The sequence below is a fragment of the Magallana gigas genome, chromosome 5, assembly GCF_963853765.1.
Source record: "Magallana gigas chromosome 5, xbMagGiga1.1, whole genome shotgun sequence".
Classification (NCBI taxonomy): domain Eukaryota; kingdom Metazoa; phylum Mollusca; class Bivalvia; order Ostreida; family Ostreidae; genus Magallana; species Magallana gigas.
This window is the reverse complement of record NC_088857.1, coordinates 16354166-16377371: the sequence shown is the minus strand read 5'-3', so window position 1 is coordinate 16377371 and position 23206 is coordinate 16354166. Positions and strand designations below refer to the sequence as shown.

The 23206-nt window shown below is 34.2% G+C and overlaps 1 protein-coding gene across 1 annotated transcript in view; it reads right to left on the bottom strand.

Moving 5' to 3' along the window:
- LOC117690123 (heat shock 70 kDa protein 12B-like) overlaps nt 1–19760 on the bottom strand; it is a 29330-nt gene extending 9570 nt beyond the window's left edge. The window contains exons 1-2 of the mRNA XM_066085692.1: nt 19419–19760; nt 7384–7605 (exon numbers count right to left, since the gene is read on the bottom strand). Of these exons, the coding sequence (XP_065941764.1) occupies nt 7384–7605; nt 19419–19736 (540 nt within the window). The 5' untranslated portion in view covers nt 19737–19760. The remainder of the gene's footprint in view (nt 1–7383; nt 7606–19418) is intronic.
- Nucleotides 19761–23206: the final 3446 nt, after the last annotated feature.

Below are 23206 nucleotides of genomic sequence, written 5' to 3'. Positions count from 1 at the left end.
AAGTCCAAAACTTTAATGCTTAATATCTCAAAATGAAGAAACATTTGGATAAGCAATATTGAACAAAAGATGCTCAAAATATTGAGCTTAACAATAATCAACTATAATTTCTTTGTTATGCGGTCCCTAAAAGGAGTTACAGGGTTGGCCCCTAACACAACCCTCTCAAAATATCTCAAGAACGTACAAAATTTGTAATTACTTGTTGAACAAAAAGTGTTTGAATTGACAAGAGCTTTCATTTGAAATCATGAAAAAGGTGCTGGCCCTTCTAATAAGGGGCTGAGGGGGCTCTAAAGTATTTTAATGATAACGTTTTACTGTTAAATATTTTGTGATACGTTATAGAAGCAATTATGTTCATTCTAATGTAATGTACCTGTACATGGCAATCATTTACTCTTATGTTACGTAATTAGGGATTTTAAGGGGCCAGAAGTCTAAGGCTTTGATGCTCAATATCTCAAAATGGAGGAAAACTTTGGAAAGCAATATTTAACAAAAGATGCTAAAAATATTTAGCTTAACAATGTACAACCATATATTGTTTTTATCTGGACCCTAAAAGGAGTATAAGGACCGGATATCAAAACGATTTTTCCCAGATATCTCAAAAACGGTAACCAATTTCTAAATACTTATTAGTGGTACACAAAAATACCTTTTGATTAAAATTAATGAATAGGAGCTGATCCCTCAAATAAGGGACACCAGAGGGATAGATAGCCTTTCACCCATTACTCATAGATCCCGCCTCCTTTTCCGGATACGTATCGCTGATGAAGGTCAAGAGTAAGGTCATTCCATATTCTAAAAATCGGACGGAAGACCTCCTCGTTGCTCGCAACGAGATCGTGTCTAGTCTTAACAATCTTATTATTATCCTTCCTGAGGAATTGCTGATCACTTATGATTTTAACTTCCATTTAGATGACCAAATCAACATCAATGCTCGTAGGTTTCACAGAATTCTGGAGGATCATGGCTTATCGCAGTATGTGAAAGGAGCCACTCATGTCCGTGGTCATACCCTGGGCTTGATCATTATTAGGAACAACAGCCACATCTGAAGCCACCTCTGCATTTCATTTATAATATAGTTAATTCAAGTATGCAAGCTATTATCTTTAAAACTTGTCATCTGTTCCAAAAAACTAAACCTCGTCCAGCATCCGAAACCTATGGCTCAGATTCCGCATTCAAGCCACTCAGGTGCATAAGTATCATAAGACGCATCATCCATGCAAGTTTGGTGAAGTTAGGATCAGTAATAACTAAGATATCTTCATCAGAGGGCACCTGTTTCAAAAACTTTAACCAGCAATTAAAACGTTAACCTCCTCCAGCATCCGAAACCTATGGCTCAGATTCAGCATCCATGCCTGTCAGGTGCATCTGCATCACAAGACACACCATCCATTCAAGTTTGATAAAGTTAGGACCAGTAGTAACTAAGATATATTTTTTAGCATCCTTGATAATGAAGACCAAGCTCTGCATCTGAAGCTACCTCTGTGATTTATTCATATTATAGTTTAATCAATTATACAAGTTTGAAATAGTACTATTATCTAAAAACATGTGACCTGTTCCAAAAAATTAAGCTTATCCAGCATCCGAAACCTATGGCTTAGATTCAGCATTCAAGCCTGGCATGTGCATTAGCATCATAAGACGCACCATCCCTGCAAGTTTGGTGAAGTTAGGGCCAGTAGTAACTAAGATATATTCATCAGAGGGCACCAGCTCAAAAAACTTTAACCAGCTCTAAAAACTTTAACATCCTCAAGCATCTGAAACCTATACCTATGCTTCAGCATTCAAGCCTGTCTGGTGCATCAGTATCATAAGACACACCATCCATGCAAGTTTGGTGAAGTAAGGACCAGCAGTAACTTAGATATTGCTATCAAAGGGCACCTGCAACAAAAACTTTAACCTGCTCCAAAAACCTTAACCTCCTCCAACATCTGAAATTTAGCACCCATATTCAGCATCCAAGTCTTTCAAGTCCATAATTAGGTCCAGCTGCATCATCCATGCAAGTTTGGTGAAGATAGGACAAGTAATAGCTTAGATACAGGACCTGCAACAAAAATTTAACTAGGCCCGGACGCCGACGCTGACGCCAGGGGTATAGCATAAGCCCCCCCTGACTTCGTCTTGGTGAGCTAAAAAGGGTATCTATTATTATACTTATTAAATACTTAGTAATAAAATTAAAAACATCAACTTGAACAAATTGATTTTAAATATTGTTTTAAAGAAGTCTGTATAAATATTAAATAAAAATATGAGAACTAGTTAACTGCTCCAAAACATTTACTAGCATTTGAAGTTTTCAATTCAAAAATGTCAACTGTAACAAATGTTTTATTTTTCGTCTGTAAACATGCACAAATGCCGAAATGAAAAAAGGCAGAGGAGTTCCACAAGAGGTGTGATACGGATCCATATCAGCCCTGGAGGCTAATACGGTAGTTGTGAATTCATCTGTATCACATATGCAAAAAACCTGTATTTATTACTAAGTATATATATATATATATATATATATATATATATATATATATATATATATATATATATATATATATATATATATATATATATATATATATATATATATATATATATATAAAGGAAGCTGAATTCAGTACATTTTTATCAATATAAAATATAAAGAAATGTCTGTATATTATATTTTGCTGTTATATGCATGGAAAATACTAGTATGCTGAATACATGTTTCTAATAATCCATCATTTTTTACAATGAAATTTTTTTTTTGGAAAATTTTATTGACAAAGACTGTAGAGAAGGATACAAAGGATACAAGTTCACAAATCTCACAATGTAACAGCTTGTCTCTTAAAGTATAAGAATATAATGTAGGCCTAAATCGCATATATATACTGTACATTACACATATACATGTAACTCATTTACAGATATACCTGTACACTACTTGAAAAAGGAAGTTAGCCAGTAAAAATAAGATGAAAGAGAGAAATTATTGAGAGAAAAGTGTTTGTGTGTAAGTGTGTTTGTGGGGGGGGGGGGGGGGTAGTTATGAAGGTCTTCCGTTGTTTTCGTACTGTTTATTAAGGTCTTCCGTTTCCAACGGAAGACCTTATAGTTTTCGTACACTTATTATCATTAAGGTCTTCCGTTTCCAACGGAAGATCTAATAGTTTTCGTACTTTTCCTTCTTCTTTCACAAATTTTGTGCACGCGATTTCTCAGAAACTATGCAACCAATTTGAGCCATTTTTTCACAGATGATTGGAAGTGATCTGAATTTATTTCGTTTTTAATATTTTTGCCGTTGTCACTTCCGGTACCGATTTTGTAGCTTTTGCGACCCATTTTGTGCACGCTTCTTCTCAAAAACTATCAGAGATATGAATTTGAAATTTTCAGGATAGGTAGACCATAGTATGAAGTTGAGCCTATTGTTTTTGTTTTACGTCAGTGGCGCCATTCCTAAGAGCTCACTATAGCTCGAAAATTGGGTACGAATTTTATTCCCATTTTTTGTCCACAAGATTTCTCAGAGATGGTTCAATAGATTTTCTTGAAATTTTCAGGAGTGATAGAAAAGTTTATATCTCGAGGATTTTTTTCATATTTTCCAAAGTTCATTTCCTGTTGTCCGTTTCCTTTTCCGCGACAAAAAGCTTGTTACATTGAGATCTCAAAAATGATAAGGACTTGTGCATTCAGACTTTGTAGGGTTATAGACATGTACTTGTAGATGTTTTTAAACTATGTTGTTTGTTGTTTTGTTTGTCATAACTTCCGGTCGTCACCGGAAGCACTTCAAAAATCATTTTTTTTTGCATATAATTTTTTTTCATATAGAATTGAAATACAAGTATTAATCCTTACATATGCCATCTATCCGATGTTAATAAACAAAAAAATCTATTTCCCGTGAGATATATCAAATGTCTCAGATAGCCTTTTTTAATACATGTAAACGTTTTACCCATGAAATGAATATATCAGTACACAATCTAATATATGTTAACTATGTTAAATAAGCGAACATAGTCTACATTTGGTGAGATATATCAAATATCTTAGGTACCTATCCTTTTTACAAATTTGATACCCGCGAGATTTTAGTCACTGTAAGTGATTGAGACAGAAAAATTTTATGAATGAGAGGCAATTGATTGAAGATGTGTTTACAGGGTTTTATTTTGTCAACCGTCATTTCCGGTACACGCCGGAAGGGTTCAAACAATTCCTGTTTTTAACAAGTGAAACAGATTTTCATGGCTGTTTCATCTAGCATGATAAACCAGTGATGTACGCTATGCAAATGTACAAGAACTACTAGCTTTTATTTTCATTAATCACTTTCGTTTGTCCGTTTCCGGTCTTGAGACAAAAAAACCTAGTTTCACCAGGATCTCAGATTTGGCAGAGAGTATCGATATTTCATCGTAACACATAAAACAAAATCGGACGGAAGACCTACTCGTTACTTGTAACGAGATCTATTAATTTTTCCCCCACAAAGGTGCACGCGATTTCTCCAAAACTATTCGACCGATTTCGACCATTTTTTCACAGATGATGAAACTTAATATAAACTTAATACTTTTTTTATATTTTTTCCGTCGTCACTTCTGGTACTGACGTATCAGCTGTTTTGTACATTTTTACGATCTATTTTGTGCAGAGGTGATCTTAGAAATTATTAAACATATGACTATGAAATTTTCAGGATATGTACACAATAGCTTGAAATTGGGCCCTATTAAATTTTATCTCAGTGGCGCTATTTCTTGGAGCTCAACGAGGCACGATATTTTGGTACGAATCTTGTTTTTCTTCTTTCCCCTCTTTTTTGTCAAGCGGAATATCTCCGAGATAACTGCACTGAATTGTCTGAAATTTTCAGGGATAATAGATTCTGATACATAAAACCATACTACATATCTACAGAACCGTCCCTATCATATCCCAAGATATGATGTGTCTATCCATTAAATCATAAGAGGTGTTCTGGGATCTATGGTTTTTTTTAAATGATTAACGCCAATTTTCTGCTACTTCTCGACTCCCTGGATGAAATTAAAATTTTTAAAACCTTATTGCACATCTATAGGACAGCCTCCATTATATCTCAAGAGATGACATAGCTACTCCAAAAGTTGTAAGAGGAGTTCTGGGAACCATACTTTTTTGCAAAATAACGTCATTTTTTGTTGCCCACTGATCCCCTTAATAAAAAAAATTCTGGAACCTGATCACACTTCAATATGACACCCCTAATAATATTCTAGAAGATCATTTGGCTACTGCCAAAAAAAATGACGTTTTTGAAACCATTTTTTTTGGTTAAAAAAACCCGTCATTTTTCAGCCATTAAATGACCCCCGGGACAAAATTGAAAAGTCCGAAACCTTATTCCGCATATATAGGATACCCTAAAACATATTCCAAGGGATGATTTGTCTACCGTTGAAAATGTAGGAGGAGTTCGAGGAAGAAGGTTTTTTGTGAAAAAATTTCATTTTTTTACCAATTATTTGACCCCCAGGATTACCAGAGAATGTTTGAAACCCTAGCTTTTTACAAAACAACATGACACCCCAAATCAAACTCCAAGAGTTCAGTTTGCTGGTTTATAAGATGTAATAGCAGTTTGAGAAAGTAAAACTATTTCATCAGAACAATCCCATAGGGTCATGGCCTACATTATATTTGATGCATTATAATACATTAAGAAAGAAAGACCCCTTCCTTCCTATTATTACTCATATAAAAGTGATAAGTCTCTACACTTACTTATACATGTAATACACAAATTTAATATGAAATTGTTACAGGGTCAATATGGGGTCAACTCAATAGTGTAAGTCTGACAAATGAAAAAATAACTTTTGCAATTAAAATGACAGAAACATTACAAATGCGATAGGATAGGTAACCATGATAAGCTTATTTAGATATTAAAAGATGATGATACAGTAAGCTAGCAAAGGGATATCACTTATTTAGAAAGTGAAAGTAATACTTATGTGCATACCGGTGTCTCATAATATTGTGCTACTACAAGTATTATGCTTACCTATATTGTTAACTAATCCTTTTCTGCATATGAAAAACACCACGTGAAACCCATCTAATCGAAGAGCTGGGTAAAACTAGTATCCGCTATTGAGACCTGTAGAACTGTGTTGTGTACGTAACTTCAGACAAAGATCAGTTATTTGCAACGTGCATGATACAACTTCGCACTCTCTCATCTTCGCCCTATAGGCGAAAGTGCGAAGGTCGAAGTGGCCCCATCGGAACATCATATGTATCTCATTATTACGAGTGACAACACATTAAAATTATTTCGAGATACAAGACACTATAAAACAAAATTATGTTTATTGGCGTCGATATTTATATTATTCATGAATTATACTTGCATTGACGATTTTCCCAACTACAAACTGCTGTGTATGCAAGTGCATCATGCGGAATTCATGATGAAATATCAAAATTATGAAAACTTTACACCACTGTTGGGCATTATAACCAAGCTGAAGTTAGCAGCCACTGACAGCAGCCATTACGCCAGTAGAAGTTAACGGCCGATAAGGAAAATCGTCAAAGTACTAAGAGTACTCGAACAGAAATATATATATTTTACTTTATCATCGGCATACTTTAGTTAATATCAAGATGATTAATGCATCAATAGTTTGTATGAGTATTGATAACTTTGGATACAATAAAGATCGTGTGATCAAAACCAAGGGGGATATAAACCCCCAACATGGGCCCGAACCCTTTATCAACGCTTTTAGAAACAATCTCTTCTTGGTATAATCGAACAGTGTTTGTTATCTATTTAAGATGTACTATAGTCATGTACTCTTCACACACTTGCTCTAATAGAATAAAGTCTATTCATGATCACAGATATAACATTACAACAAAGGTTTAGAATATCGATGTTGATGTATTACGTAGAAGGAAACAAAACTAACGTAAAATGATTTTTTTTTTTAAAAACCACTTTCCCCTAGAAATGTAAATAAGAAGTATTCATATTCCTACGTTACCTGCCTCCCTTGTCTTTTCCCATAAAAATATATGCATGTGTCATTCTTCGATTGACAATTCATTCACCAATGAATATTGCTTATCAAGGTCTTTCGTTTCCAACGGAAGACCTTATAGTTTTCGTACGATTTCTTCTTATTATTTTTTTCCACATGTGGTGAAATTAATAGCAAAGATATTACACCTTAAGTCGGGTGTACGGAAATTTACACCCGGCTTGTTAGCCAATCAAATCTCGTGTTACAAGCTACTTAGGAAATAAAAGAATATATTCAATCATGCATCCATGTGTTATATTATATAAACCTTTATGGCAGCTTCTCTCATGAACTGCTTGGCTGAATTTTTCCACCATAAATCTGGCACTGTCAAAACCCAGTGGATGTCCCTGTGTATTATACTGGTTTTACGCGATTCCAGGGCACTAAGCAGGTTATCTTTAAGATATCTTATGACATGGGCAAACAGGTCTAGTGCAGGGACTTCTTTTCCTTTCACGTCTTTTATCATAATAGTTCTTGATAATTTCTGTAATTAAATATAAAAATCAAACATGATAATTCATATTAATTACAGATAGACATTAGCAATGTTGGATTTGCTGGCCTTTGGAAGAAAACTCGACAACTATCAAAGTTATTTTTTTACCTAAGTACGATGTATTTTACGGATTGAAAAGTTCGTATTTAAAATTCATACATTTTGTTTGACCTTGACCTCTTTTAAATGACCTATGTCCAAAGTCGTAACATTTCACGACCTTCAGAAATGACCAATTTAAAAATAAAAATCAGTCTCTTGAAATGTAAAAAGGACACATTCAGAGTAACGGGGTTTTATCTTAAAGGGGCATGGTCACAATTTTCGTCAAAAATTATTTTTCATTTTACAATGCCTCATTAAGGCATTTTTAATAAGCAACCATAATTGGAGAGTCTTTTGTTGAGTTATAGGCGAGTTACAGAGCCTACAATTCTTGTTTCTGTAAACAAAGTTTTTGTTTACATTTTGAATGTTGAAGTGAAAATTTCAGTTTTAGAGCTAAAATAAATGTGTTAGACGTTAAGAACTGTTTATTTATGCATAAAAGGAAAAGGAATATAGACAAATCAACTAGAAAAAGAATTTTTTACTGGTATATCAAACTTATGTAAACAAAAAGAGGGCACGAGCCTTGTTTATATGACAAAGAATGGTAAGCCCTGTATCTTGCTTATATCTCTACGACTGACTCTCAAATTTCATATGATCATTTGGAATGCATTCCTAACAAATCAAAAAAATTAATAATAACTAGACTCTTGTTGCTATAGCAACAAAAAGGTCTTCCGTTCCTCATGTATTAATCTGTATATAAAATCCATTTCTCTTGTAAACAGTAAATGAATATATGGTATTCTGTAAAGAAATTACCAAGAGGTAAACAGAACAAAAAGACTAAATATCAATTTTTGAGTACTTTCTTTGACTACCGGAAGTAACCCCGGATCATACAGAACATAGGAAACATATCTTCATACATTGTTTTGTCTTTCCTCAAAGTTTGGATGTTCCAGTTTTTGTTAGTTATAATATCTCGTTGAGAAAAGGTTTTTGTCTCGGGACCGGAAACGAACAAACGGAAGTGATTTAAGAAATTGAAAGTAGATAATTTAGTACATTAACCTACGGTACGTTACTGTTCATCACACTGAGTAAAATGTTAAAAAAAATCTAAAGTTAAAAAAAAACTTCTATTGCTTGAACGCTTCGAGTTAGAACCGGAAGTGACGTACGACCAGATGAAACCTGTTAAATGTTCAATCAAATGTCCATTATCCATATAAGTTTTGTGTCTTGATCTCTCACAGTTTCTGAGATCTTGTGGGTATTTTGTTGTTTTTTTTTATAAAAGAAGGCTACCTGAGATATTCGAGATGTCTCACCGGAAATAGATTTTTTTTGTATTTCAATTGCTAAATAATTACTTCCGTGCTAAAAAACCAAAATACTTTTATAAAATCAAATTTTGGTGTACATCCTGTGACGACTGTGATGTAATTTGTGTTATCCGGAATTGGTCGGGTCGACCATGCATGTTTTTGTGTATAGTGTGACAATAAAAGAGCATTCTAGAAAAGACACATGGCGGTGTTGGTCGTCTGTTAAACGTTGTCTCGATGAAAGACAATACATGGTGTCAGAAGTGAACAGTCACTGAGTTATGGAGCAGTTAAAACCTCCGTCGCACCTAAGTTTTGAAGTGAACTTGGCCGAAAATTGGAAAGAATGGCTGCAAGGATTTCGCCTATACTTGATCGCGTCAGGAATCGACGAGAAAGCAGGCAAGGTACAAGTTGCTACGTTTTTACATGTTGCTGGTGTTGAAGCGAGACGCATTTATAATACATTCAACATTCCGGAGGAGGATGTAGATAAATTAGATGTATTGATTCAATGCTTCCAGGACTACGTCGAACCACGTAAGAATTTGACATATGTACGTCACATATTTTTCACACGTAAACAAGAAACTCATGAGACTATTGATAACTATGTCACAGACTTGAAAAACAAAGCATTACAGTGTGAATTCGGGGATTTGAAAGAGTCGCTAATTCGGGACAGAATAGTATGTGGTATATCGAATGAAGCATGCAGAGCGAGACTCTTGCGAGAAGCAGATTTAACACTCGTTAAATGTATAGACATATGCAGAGCATCTGAATTATCAGAACATCAGTTGAAGACCTTACACCAAGAACCAGTGGCAGCTGTATCCGCTCACGCTGTATCCAAGAAGCATAACCATGAAAAACAGCACAATAGTAGTGAGACTCACAGAAAACAGAAAGCCAAAGTCCAAAGTACGCACACAGGCAAACCATGTGGAAGATGTGGTAGACAACATCAGAAGGGAAAACGCTTTGCATACAACAAACTCTGTTACAAGTGTAAAAGCCCAAATCATTATGCTAAATATTGCAAGACTGGATCTAAGTCAAGTGTACATTCGCTAGAGGAAACGGAAGAGGACCTATACCTTGGCACAGTGAGTGTGGACAGTATTCATGAAGAGCTACCGTGGACAGAATCTGTGACTATTAACAATGTACCAGTTACATTCAAGCTGGATACAGGGGCTCAAGCAAACATAATACCGCGAAATGTATTCAACTCGCTACAGATTTCTCGGAAACACTTACAGAGTGTGAACGTGAACCTGATTACCTACAATGGTGACGTCATGAAACCAGATGGAAAAGTTGACATTAGATGCCGCATTCGTAAAGTGGAACATACACTTCCGTTTTATGTCACAAACAAGGGAAGCACTCCTATCCTTTCTAAAGAAACATGTGCTCGTTTGGGATTAATACAACACATACCAGCAGAGTCAATAGACAAGGACGTGTTTATGTCAAAAGACAAATTAATCGAACAGTATGCAGATATTTTTAGTGGTTTAGGAAAACTACCAGGAAAGTACCACATTGAAATAGACAAAAGTGCAAACCCAGTGGTTCACCCACCAAGGAAAATACCCGCAGCGTTACTTAAACCTGTACAAGATGAATTAAAGCGAATGGAAGATCTGGGCGTGATAACGAAACAAGATGGTCCAACAGATTGGGTCAACAGTATGGTGACAGTACGCAAACCAGGAAAAATTCGCATATGTGTGGATCCAAAAGATTTGAATCAGCACATTAAAAGAGAACATTATCATCTAGTGACCGTAGAAGAAATTATTGAACGACTGCCTAATGCCAAAGTCTTCTCAAGATTTGATGCCACACATGGCTTTTGGCATATTCAGCTCGATGAGGAAAGTTCTAAAGCACTTACCTTCAATACACCATTCGGTAGATACCGGTACCTGAGACTTCCTTTCGGAATCTCGTCAGCTTCAGAAGTGTTTTCAGAACGTGTACAGGAACTATTTTCAGACTTACCTGGTGTTGAGTGTTTAGTGGACGATATACTGGTACATGGAGAAAACAACGCGGAACATGATGAAAACCTTATTCGTATGCTGGAACGCTGTCGTAAAGTAGGACTCAAACTCAACAGGGACAAAGTTGAACTTAGAGTTCCTGAAGTAAAGTACGTCGGTCACATTATTGGGAAAGATGGACTCAAGGTGGATCCGGAGAAAGTACGGGCCATTGTGAATATGCCGGAACCAACAGACATACAAGGTGTCCGCAGATTCCTGGGACTAGTGCAGTATGTGTCCAAATTCATTCCAAACTTAGCAGATGTTTCGGAACCACTCCGGATACTTACCAAAAATGATGTTGTATGGCACTGGGAAAAGGAACAAGTTGACAGTTTTGCTAGATTAAAAGAAATACTGACACAAGCCCCTGTGCTAAAGATATATGACCTTGAGAAGGACGTCACAATTTCCGTTGATGCTAGCTGCAAAGGATTGGGTGCTGTATTGTTACAAAATGGGCAACCAGTCGCTTATGCCTCACGAGCTCTTACTGAAACTCAACAGAGGTACGCACAAATAGAACGCGAGATGCTGGCAGTTATATATGGATGTGAAAAGTTTCACCATTATATTTACGGTCGTTCGATTACCATAGAAACAGATCACAAACCGTTGTTAGCAATTCATCGCAAACCATTATACCAAGCTACTCCAAGACTACAGAGAATGCTGATGCGTTTACAGCGCTATGATGTACAATTGAAATATGTACCTGGAAAAGAAATGTTTATATCCGATGCTTTGAGTAGAGCATTCTTGAAAGAGTGCAAAGAGACAATAGTAGATGAGGACATTGATGTGAACTTTATTGAACAAGAACTTCCAATGACAGAGAAAAAGCTTCAAGAATTGAAGGATACCACAGAAGCCGATGAACAGTTTCAAACATTAGCGGACATTGTTAGAGTAGGATGGCCTGAGACTCGTGAACAAGTTCCAACTTGTGTCAGGATGTTCTGGAACTACCGTTGTGAAATTACCGTCCTGAATGGACTATTGTACAAGGGACAGTCTGTAATGATACCATCATCACTGCAGCGCCAGATGCTTACCAAACTGCATGAACCTCACCTTGGTATCGTGAAAACTAAGCAGAGAGCCAGGAACATAATATTTTGGCCGAACATGAACTTTGACATAGAACAGTTAATTCAGTCTTGTGGAGTGTGCAACTCGTTCCGAAAATCAAACATCAAACAACCTCTAATTCCACATGAAATACCGAATACTCCTTGGACAAAGGTTGGAGCAGACATTTTTCATTTCAAGGGCAAAGACTATTTGTTATTGGTGGATTATTACTCGAAATACCCAGACATCATACCACTTCCAGATTTACGAGCCCGATCTACCATTGCAGCATGCAAAACAGTAAACGCTAGAAATGGCATACCACTAGAACTATTTTCAGACAATGGACCGCAATTTAGTTGCCATGAGTTTAAGTGTTTTGCATCGGATTGGGAATTTGCACACAGAACATCAAGCCCTCGTTATCCACGTTCGAATGGTCAGGCAGAGCGCTGCATCCAGACCATTAAAAACTTGCTCAAAAAGGCAGAAGAGAGCAACGGTGATCCAAATATTGCTCTCTTAGAGTACAGAAATACACCTATTGATGGAATTGGAAAATCACCCGCACAGCTGTTGATGAACAGAAGTCTTCGTTCAAAGATTCCTACAACTCAAACATGGTTGGAGCCAAAACCTTTGGAATCTCAACTCTCCAAACTTCAACTTCGTCAGATGAAACAGAAATATTTTCATGACCGAACCTGTTCTAAACTACCGCACATTGAAGAGAGAGAGAGATCATTCGTATGCAGAATCCAGAAAATCGAAATTGGGAACCAGGAGTCATTCAACAGAACCTTGGAAACCGTTCATACAGCATATTGAACCAACATGGAAGAGCTCTTCGGAGAAACCGTAGCCAGATATTGAAATCGCGGGAAACCAACTTCCAGATGTTACCCCCAGAAGTTGAACCACAATTGAGTGAATCTGTACCAAGTGAAAGTAAAAATTCTGGTGATGTGTCCAATGTTAATACCCCACATTCAAGTCAGGAAAATCCCGTGGCAAACAGCAAACCCTCGGTAACAAGATCAGGAAGAATCTCGAGACCACCCGCCTACCTATCAGAATATGTGAAATTTGATGTACTTGTGTTCATGTTTGTACGTCTACTATTCGTTTGTAAAAAAATATTACTTATGAAATCCAATTGATTATAATTTTGAAGAAACAATTTTGAATTTTAAGAAACTCTAAAACTTAAATGTGTGTGATTTTCATAGTAAGTAAAGAGGGGGGATGTGATGTAATTTGTGTTATCCGGAATTGGTCGGGTCGACCATGCATGTTTTTGTGTATAGTGTGACAATAAAAGAGCATTCTAGAAAAGACACATGGCGGTGTTGGTCGTCTGTTAAACGTTGTCTCGATGAAAGACAATACAACGACCGGAAAAAACAAAATAGATAAAACAAAATTGTTAACATATGTACATACATAGGTTTGGTTGATCAAGTCGTTAATGTTTTTGAGATTTCGTAGAAATAAGGTTTTTTATCTTTGGAGAGGAAACAAACAATCAGAAGTGCTCAATGTAAATTATATTAAACATTTTTTGTATACTTGCCTATTGTACATTATTGTGCATTTAACTAACTAAAAATATCAAAGGAAAACAGTTCAACTGATAAAAAGCTCGATTTGTTTGAACTCTTTCGGTGTGGACCGGAAGTAACGGAAGACAAAATGAAACCGGTTAAACACATCTTCAATCAAATGTCTAACATCCATGAAAATTTCGTGCCTTGATCACTTATGGTTATTGAGATCTCGCGGGTACAAAATGTGTTTCAAAAAAGCTACCTGAGATAATTGAGATATCTCACCGGAAGTAGCATTTTTTGTTGATTTAACATCGCATAGATAACATGTGTATAGATTTATACTTAAATATTTATTATATGGAAAAGGAATTGAATACGTAAAAATAATAATTTTTGAAGTGCTTCCTGTGACGACCGGGAGTTACGCCGAATAAAACAATGTAGTGTAAACACATCTAGATACATAGGTCTATCATCCCACAAAGTTTGGATGTTCAAGTTTTTACTGTTTTTGAGATCTCATGGACACAAAGTTTTATTGTCATGGGACAGGAAACGGACAAACGGAAATGCTCAATGAAAATAAAAGTTAGTATTTCTTTTATATTTGCATAACATACACCATTGTTTATCAAGCTAAATAAAACTGTCAAAGAATAGCAGTTAAACTCATACTCAGTTTGATTTGTTTTAACTCTTTCAGTGAGGACCGGAAGTGATGGTCGACAAAATGAAACCGGTTGAACATGTCTTCATATAAATGTCTGTTATCCATGAAATTTTAGTGTCCTAATCACTTATACTTTATCGAGTTCTGGTGGGAACAAAGTTGTTTTAAAAGAGCTCCCTAAGACATATCTGAGAAATTCTGCCGACAAAAAAGGAGGAACAAAAAACACTACAATCACTATAAGGTCTTCCGTTGGAAACAGAAGACCTTAATTACAATCACTATAAGGTCTTCTGTTGGAAACGGAAGACCTTAAGAAATAGAATTTGACCAAAATTGAGACCATGCCCCTTTAACAATAAAATGTGTTATTTCGTTTTCTAGAAAGGTGAAGGTACCCGGGATGGTGTTAAAGTAGTCCGGGACATATGTCCCGCGATGTCCCAATTTTCTATTTCGCCTCTAACTTATTTTCCAGTTACTTTTCTCTAAGACCATTAATCAGATATCAAATGGCATCTTAATTCAAGTCGATTGTATTCTTTCTGCTTCTTAAAAACCACTAATAAAGTTAAATTCGCCAATTTTACCTCGCTGAAAGTGTAAATGTAGTCCCAAGAAATGGACTATGTTTTTCGATTTCCGGTTTTTTTTTTGCATTTGTTTATACATTAAATATACATATTTTTATACGTTTATATACTGTATTTGAATATCAAATATTGTTTTATAATATAAACATAATTATTAAGTCTTTCGCAATCCCTAAGTTGAATAAATTGTTTACACATTTCTTTGCGGGACATAAACAGAAAAGAAAACGTAAAACCGAAAACCCAACAGGGGTAGTATATACAATTCCGCATGATGATTCTGTAAAGGATGTTAGCCGGTATATCACTTATATATTGAAATACCGTTGCCCAGCTCTTGCTACGTGGAGGCCTCCTTTATTAAAAGCTTTTATTCAGGTTAGAAAAATAGTAAAACATATTTGTTAAGGCAGTTAAAAGCACTAGATCTATTATTTACATGTGTACATTTTACAGACGTTTTATATTATCCAATGGAAACAGTTATGGAAATAATCCAATACATTTTCATATGTCCGCGCATTTAATTGCACATCTCATCATTAAATCACGGTCAAGAATCTTAGGTTTGTTCCCGTTTTGCACACATTTGAAAATTAGGTATCGAAAAAATGTGTGCGAATCGGGAATTTGACCAGGTGAGATAATTGCTTAATTGCTATAGTCTATATCACAATTCGGTGTGTTCATTATCCATTGAATCAGCTTCCAATTGGCTTTGGACCAGCAATTTTTCCTGATTCTTTGGTTTCATATTTAAGGTAAATGGACAAAAATGTAAAAGCCAATTTATCTTATCTAATCATTTTTTTTATCAGACTTTTAAAATATATCATTATCTTTATTTTATCAAACGAAAAAAAAATGGTGATAGTTATTAGTTATTAGACCTAAAACACAACAACATATCTGTATTCTTCTTGTTTTATCGTTAAGGCACTGAAAAAAAAAACACAGGTAAGAAAACAGGTAAAATCTTTGACCGAAAGCAGACTATAATTGCTATCACAACACAAATCACACCTATTGTTCTATACCCAATTATCAAATGTGTGTAAAACGGGAACACACCGCATCTTAATTCTAATATTGAGACAATAATTATTGTAACGCAGTACAGTTAAGGCGGTCAATAAAAATATGGGCAAATTTTTGTGATGAAAACACATATACTTTAGTTAAACTGGCATGTCCTTTTTTAAATCAATAACAGTCACTCAAATGCAATATATTTCTAAAATATATATATATATAACAGTACAATATTTTATGTTCATAGTGGTCACGTGATATGGCAGGCGCATGGTACAAGCAGATGTATTTGTGGTTTTGAGGTCATTTAAAAAATTCAATATTGCAAGGGCATAATCGTGTCAAAATTCACAACTGAATTATGAAATAACTTGATGTTATATCGTAGATTTTGAAAAACGGAGCGAACTTTTTAAGATAAGAATATTTGTTAGTAGAAACCGTAATAAATAATGCATATGTTGAATAATTTTGAAGGTCACAGGGTTAATTTCATTAAAAAATAATTAATTTGTAAGATTTTACAAGGATCGTAGAAGTTTTTAAGTTACATAGCATATTTCAAATTCACATGTAAAAGTTTGTCGGGATCAGGTAAGTGTATGCCCTTGCAATTAAGTGATTTATTTAGGTACTCAGATTTTAGATATACGATATTTTATACAAAACCGAGGTGGCTTCTTTATACGATGCATACTTTTAACAAAATGAAAATAAGACTATATAGGTAGCATTCTACTAATAATAATTTTAAACAAAATATTCATTTATACTTTTCCGTTAATGTATGACATTTATTTTTCTTCGCTATAAAACTGCACGATAGCCTTCAATGATTTAACTTAATGCGTCATTTTGAAGCATATGACGTCATATTTTGTAGTACAGCGAGAACGACATCTCGCTTATTTTTCAGTGTGTACGATATAACGGACATCAAAATTGTAAGTAATAGCATTTGTTGTTTTTAATTAAAAGATTAGTATAAGTTAATTTTACTAATAAATAGATTAATAAGTACTTTCGAGGTTTGTAATATACTGTGATGTCATAATGCACATTTCCCGTACTTTTTGTCTGAACGGAGTTTATTGACAGCCTTAACTGTGCTGCGAACTAGATCTCGTTACGAGTAACGAGTAGGTCTTCCGTCCGATTTTGTTTTATACGATACGATGTAATATCGATACTCTCTGCCAAATCTGAGATTCTTGTGAAACTAGGTTTTTTGTCTCGAGACCGGAAACGGACGAACGGAACTGATTAATGAAAATAAAAGCTAGTTTTTTTTATACATTTGCCTAGTGTACATCACTGTTTATTATCCTAGATGAAACACCAAAGACAATCGGTTAAACTTGTTAAAAACATGAATTGTATGAACTCTTCTCGTGAGTACCGGATATTGATCACTTGACTTTCTGAGATTTCGTGGGTAAAACATTTATTTAAAAAACGCTTATTGAGATATTTGAGATATCTCACCGGAAGTAGATTTTTTTGTTTTTATTTAACATCGGATACATGACATATGTAAGGATTATTACTTATATTTCAATTCTATACGAAACAAATTAAATCCAAAATAAAAAATAATTTTTGAATTTCTTCCGGTGATAACCGGAAGTTATGACGAACAAAACAAAGTAGTTTAAAGACATCTACAACTATAGGTCTATAATCCTACGAAGTCTGTATGTTCAAGTCCTTATCATTTTTGAGATCTCAATGTCACAAGCTTCTTGTCGCGGGACAGGAACGGACGACAGGAAATGAACTTTGAAAAAGTTAAAAGTTGGATACTCGAGATATAATTTATTTCTATCACTCCTCAAAATTTCAAGAAAATCTGTCGAGCCATCTATTAGAAATCGTGTGTACAAAGAAAGGGAACAAAATTCGTACCCAATTTTCGAGCCATAGTGAGCTCTTAAGAACGGCGCCAATGGCGAAAAACAAAACCAATAGGCACAACTTCAGACATTGGTCTACCTATCCTGAAAATTTCATATTCATATCTCTGATAGTTTTCGATATGAAGCGTGCACAAAAAGGGTCGAAAAAGTGACAAAATCAGCAATAAATCGGTTCCGGAAGTGATGACGGCAAAAATATTAAAAAAAAAATTAATTCAGATCATTTTCTATCATCTGTGAAAAAATTGTGTAAATCGGTTGGACAGTTTCCGAGAAATCGCGTGCACAACATTTGTGGACAAAAAAAATAATAAGAAGAAACTGTACGATAACTATAAGGTCTTCCGTTGGAAACGGAAGACCTTAACAACAAGTAAAATAACAAAATAATAATTAAATGATTTTGAGACGATAATTGCTGCCGGAATCTTTAATTAATGATTGGACGCATTCTCTTATATTAAAGTGATCTAAATAAAATTATTACTAATGATAATACTATTATTTGCTTAAAAATTCTTAAATGTAACTTTGCTTGGTTTCCAATTGTATTATATCTTTTCAGCTGTACCGTAAACTTCAATGTCCCGCAAGGGAAAGTGTAAATAACTGCTTTTAAGGTTAAAAGTTGAAAAATAATTAATATTTCTACCATTTACAAATAATAAAGAGACAACAACAAGAAAAAAACATTTAAAAATATGTTTATTTAATGCATATACAAAGGCAAAAGAAAAACCGGAAATTAAAAAAAAAGTCGATTTCTCGGGACTACATTTACACTTTCGACGGAGGAAGATTGGCGAATTTTAACTTATTAGTGTTGTTTATGAAGCAGAAAGAATACAATCGACTTAAATTAAGATGCCATCTGATATCTGATTAATGGTTTTTGATAAAAATAACTGGAAAATAAGTTAGACGCGAAATAGAAAATTGGGACATCGCGGGACTACTTTTACACCACCCCAAGGTACCCTTGGATATCCCGCGTCAATCTCTGAAACATTCAATGAATAATCTATTAAAGGTTAGTACATGTACATGTATAAAAGCATCATTTATCATTACGTTACAAAGAAGGAATGTAGCAAATTTTTCCATATATGTGAAGGTTAGCATAATACATGTAACTACGACTTGAAAATATTCTGACAGCCTTTGCAAGTCCGTTGAGTTCATGCTCTCAATGTACTTGTATCATAAGTTTGATCAATCAAGAAGTATCTCGTGCGCGACAATATTTAATTCTTCAATACTTCTTTTAATAAATTATTTCAGTAAATATGGATTTTGAATTTTCGTTTATTAATATATTTACACTAATTTGAATCGTGAACCAACCACAGAACACTATTCGCTATTCGAGTAGTAAATAGCGTGAGGTACTCTTAATTCTGATTGCCACGCAACGTTACTGTAACAATTCTAAGTTTTAACTACTACTTTTGTTAAACAAGAGTATCTTTAGATAGATTTATCGAAAAGATAAAATTTCCTTGTCTTCTTTGAAGCAGTTGTACTTACCCTTGTTTCGTGAAGCACCATTTTAAATTCTTTAAAGAAATAATGGTCGTAATGGTTTGAACCGAAAGCCAATTCTGAATACTTTTGTTCCGCCTCATATCCAAATGACAAAAACTCCTTTTGAGGATTTAGCAACACACATGTCGGAGGTTTTTTAGAGAAGAAAATATGATAATCATCATCTCCCATCCATTTCTCGATGAAATGGATATCAAGAGGATCCTCTTTGTAGCAATGCCTGAATGAAAATGCACATCCAGAAGATGAGGTACCAAAATCAATAGCAGCTACTAAAAGACAAAATTTTGTATCATCCATCCCTCCTATCTGCACAAATTCAAATTCTCTGCAAAACAGAAAGGTTAAATAATTTTTTTATAAATCCTACAAACCGGATTTGTTTATTAATTTGATAAACTCTTCCTAAATAAAAATATTCAGTATTCATTTGATTGGCGAAAAAGAAAGCTCTTCCGATTAGCAAAAAAAAAATCATTTTTTACAGTTATTTTTACTTATTTCAGTTCTCGCATTATAATTAATGCATGTATAAGAAATATTTATTTCTGTGTTGCTTTAGTGCTATAAGAGTTATCCTTCTTTTTATTTCGTTTAGAGTTATTGTTCTTGTAAGGTACTTCTGTCAGCCATGTTTGCTGATCTATGCTTTTAGTTTTAGGCGGTTGTGGCCTGGCACAGTGTAAGTTAAATATTTTTATTTGTCTTATGCATAACGAGATTAAATTCAAGGAATAAGGAATCATTCTTTGAGTATAATGAAGTAATAATTAAGGTCGGGGCGTGACCGAAATTATCACCTCATAATATACGAAGAATGATTCCTTATTACTTATATTTATATTATTTCAAATTTGTACACTTTAAAACAATAGTATTTTAAAACCACTATTTTTTATGTAGCGCATGCTACGTATTACTACGCAGCACAGCCAATACCGTTTTTCGGTTATGCTATAAGACCCGCCCATTCTGTGTAACTCATGTTTTATGAAGTTATTGGGTTTTGGGGTTCAAAATTGATTCGTAATGTTATCACAGACAAAGACAGTTGAAAATGTAAATATATGAATGTAAGCTATCTTCTGATTTAACCTTTGTATGCATAGTGTCTAATTTCTGTAAAATAACTGTTCAATGTAATTGTTTTCGTACACATGTATTACACGTACATGGTTGATAGGTCAACTTTTGATTATTGCAATAAAGAAACGTTTTACTTATAAACTCTTTTATCAATTTTTGTAAGTGATTAAACTGTTAATATCTGTAGGTAATTTAGAGAGATATTTCTAGGAAATTTGTATTATTTAACACTACCCCAATTTGTTCTTTAAAAGTTTGGATCATTGTTCATGTCATAAGTCGTTTTATTTTTTACTCTATTGTCATATTGCTGTAATTGTTTTCGTATTTTTTCAGCTTTTTACCTTACACACAATAAAGGTTATACTACTGTCTCCGGGACAGCACAATTTCATGATACGTTTCTGTAAAAAAGACAAAAGAAATACTACAACTACTTGCACAAAATTACTTAGCGTGAGATATGATGTGGTAATTGTTTACAAGAAAGGAAAAAGAAAGTTGATCATATAAGAGTGAAAGGACGAATATTCATAAGTTTCACCGATACTGATCATAAAACGGCAAGTTGTATACAATGTATACATAATAAATGGATGGCACAAGTATACATTGATTGTGTTCCAATGACCTTGCTCTATACATCTACAATTCTTCCCAATAGAATCCTGTCCTTAATAATTTGCTCACTACATTAGAATTCAGTTTTTCCGTTGTCATGTGTATAAATTTGCATTAAGGTATTAAATGTCTAATGAAGGGATATTGAAGAATTTTGAATCCCTTTAAACTATTTAAATATGTATTGCTAGATAACTATGAAAGTGAAATTAGTTGGACCATAATCACAATTTTGAAAATTCCATAGTGGAGTATTTTTATTTGATAACACCTTCAAAGTGATATCATGATTAAGAATATCGGACTTTTCATTTATTACTAATTATTAGGTACAAAATGTGGTCGTTAAACATCGAATACCTTAATATTATTCCCCAACAGAGTGACTTTAGGTAAAGGATGTGCAGTGACCTTGGACCTTGAGTCTTAGTCAAAGTGTATATATGAAGTAGATCTACTTTTTGTGAAAAATCCTTGTTCGGACCATAAATATATTTTTCCTATAGACTTAATCATAATCCGGCTCAAACTCTAATCACGGAGTGCCTTTGAGCAAAAAGTGTGCTGTGACCTTGCTTAAGGTCAAAAGTCAATATATATCATATCAAACATCTGTGAAAAATCATCGTCTGGTCAATAACTCATCTTCCCCTGTCCAAATCTTGCTTAGACATTACAAAACAGTAACCTACTTATAAGTAATAGCCGTGACCTTGAAACTTTAAGTTGGTATGGGACATCTGTCAATATTTATGTGGATTAAATTACATCTATATATACTACTGTATTAAAATAATAGACTCGAATTTTTTGGGCTTTAATACCGAGAAATCAGAAAAGTACCGTCTTTTGTTTTATATATTTTAAACATCATTGTCACTTGCCAATTTGTTTTTATTTTCTCTCAATCAAACTTCGCTAATTAATAATCAACGAAAATTCCTTTAAAAAATCCGGATATCATCTGGATTTTTTGGATTTTACAATCTTGCGCATGCGCATTACATTCACGCTAAATCATGGGAGGCTTTTAAATTTATGTTTCCACAAAATCACATTTGCAGAAACGATAATACAAATACGTGTTTATTTTCATTGAAAATTTGCTAAATATTCTGTTCATCAAAGTAAATACGGTAGATAACTCTAACCCAGTGCATTTAATAGAAAAAGTCCCGAGAGTTCCGAACGTCAACATGGTGTGTAAATAAAAGTTTAACTTTGGTTCAAAAGTGTTGAATTCTTCATTGATATAAATTTAATTTTTTAGATAAAAGTTATTTACAGCTTCAAAATGGTTTGTTATGAATAATTTGACTGTTATTTTCAATGCAGCTTCATCAATTTCCTCCAAAATCGTTTCGGAGCAATTCTGCAATTTTTTGCTTCATTACGGGTACATGAGAGGCACTGGTGAAGGCCTGTCCCGAGACACAGATTATTCTAAGCAGAGTGTAGGGAAATTAATAGCATTATTGTAGGCTTAAGCTTGGTTATGTAAATGACAAAAATATACGGTATGTCGATGTATCTATTTCGTAAATGTCCGATATCATATGCAATGGTAACCCATGCGTGTACGGGTCAAAGTCTAGTACTACTATATTAAAATAATAGAATCGAATTTTTGGGCTTTAATTCCGTTGAATCGGAAGAGTACTGTCTTTTGTTTTATATATTTTAAACATCATTGGTACTTGAAGATTACCAATTTGTTTTTATTTTTTCTCAATCAAGCTCCGCTAATTAATAATCAACGAAAATTCCGTTAGACAAGAGGCCAATTGGCCTTAACGGTCACCCGAGTAGCATACATCCTATACACAAACTTGTCACGCAGCCTCATATATGCATCTAATTAATTAGGTTTCATACTGGAGTAGAAAAATTATAAATTTGTAATGACGACCACATTTCAAAAAGAACTGTGAAACCTATAATTTTGGTGAAAAACTAAGATCTGGTCTACAAAATCATGAATTCAGTTTTCCTTTCAGGTTTGTGGGAGTAAAGAAGATAATTTTTTAACGTTATATGCATTAACATCTATACATCCATTTTGG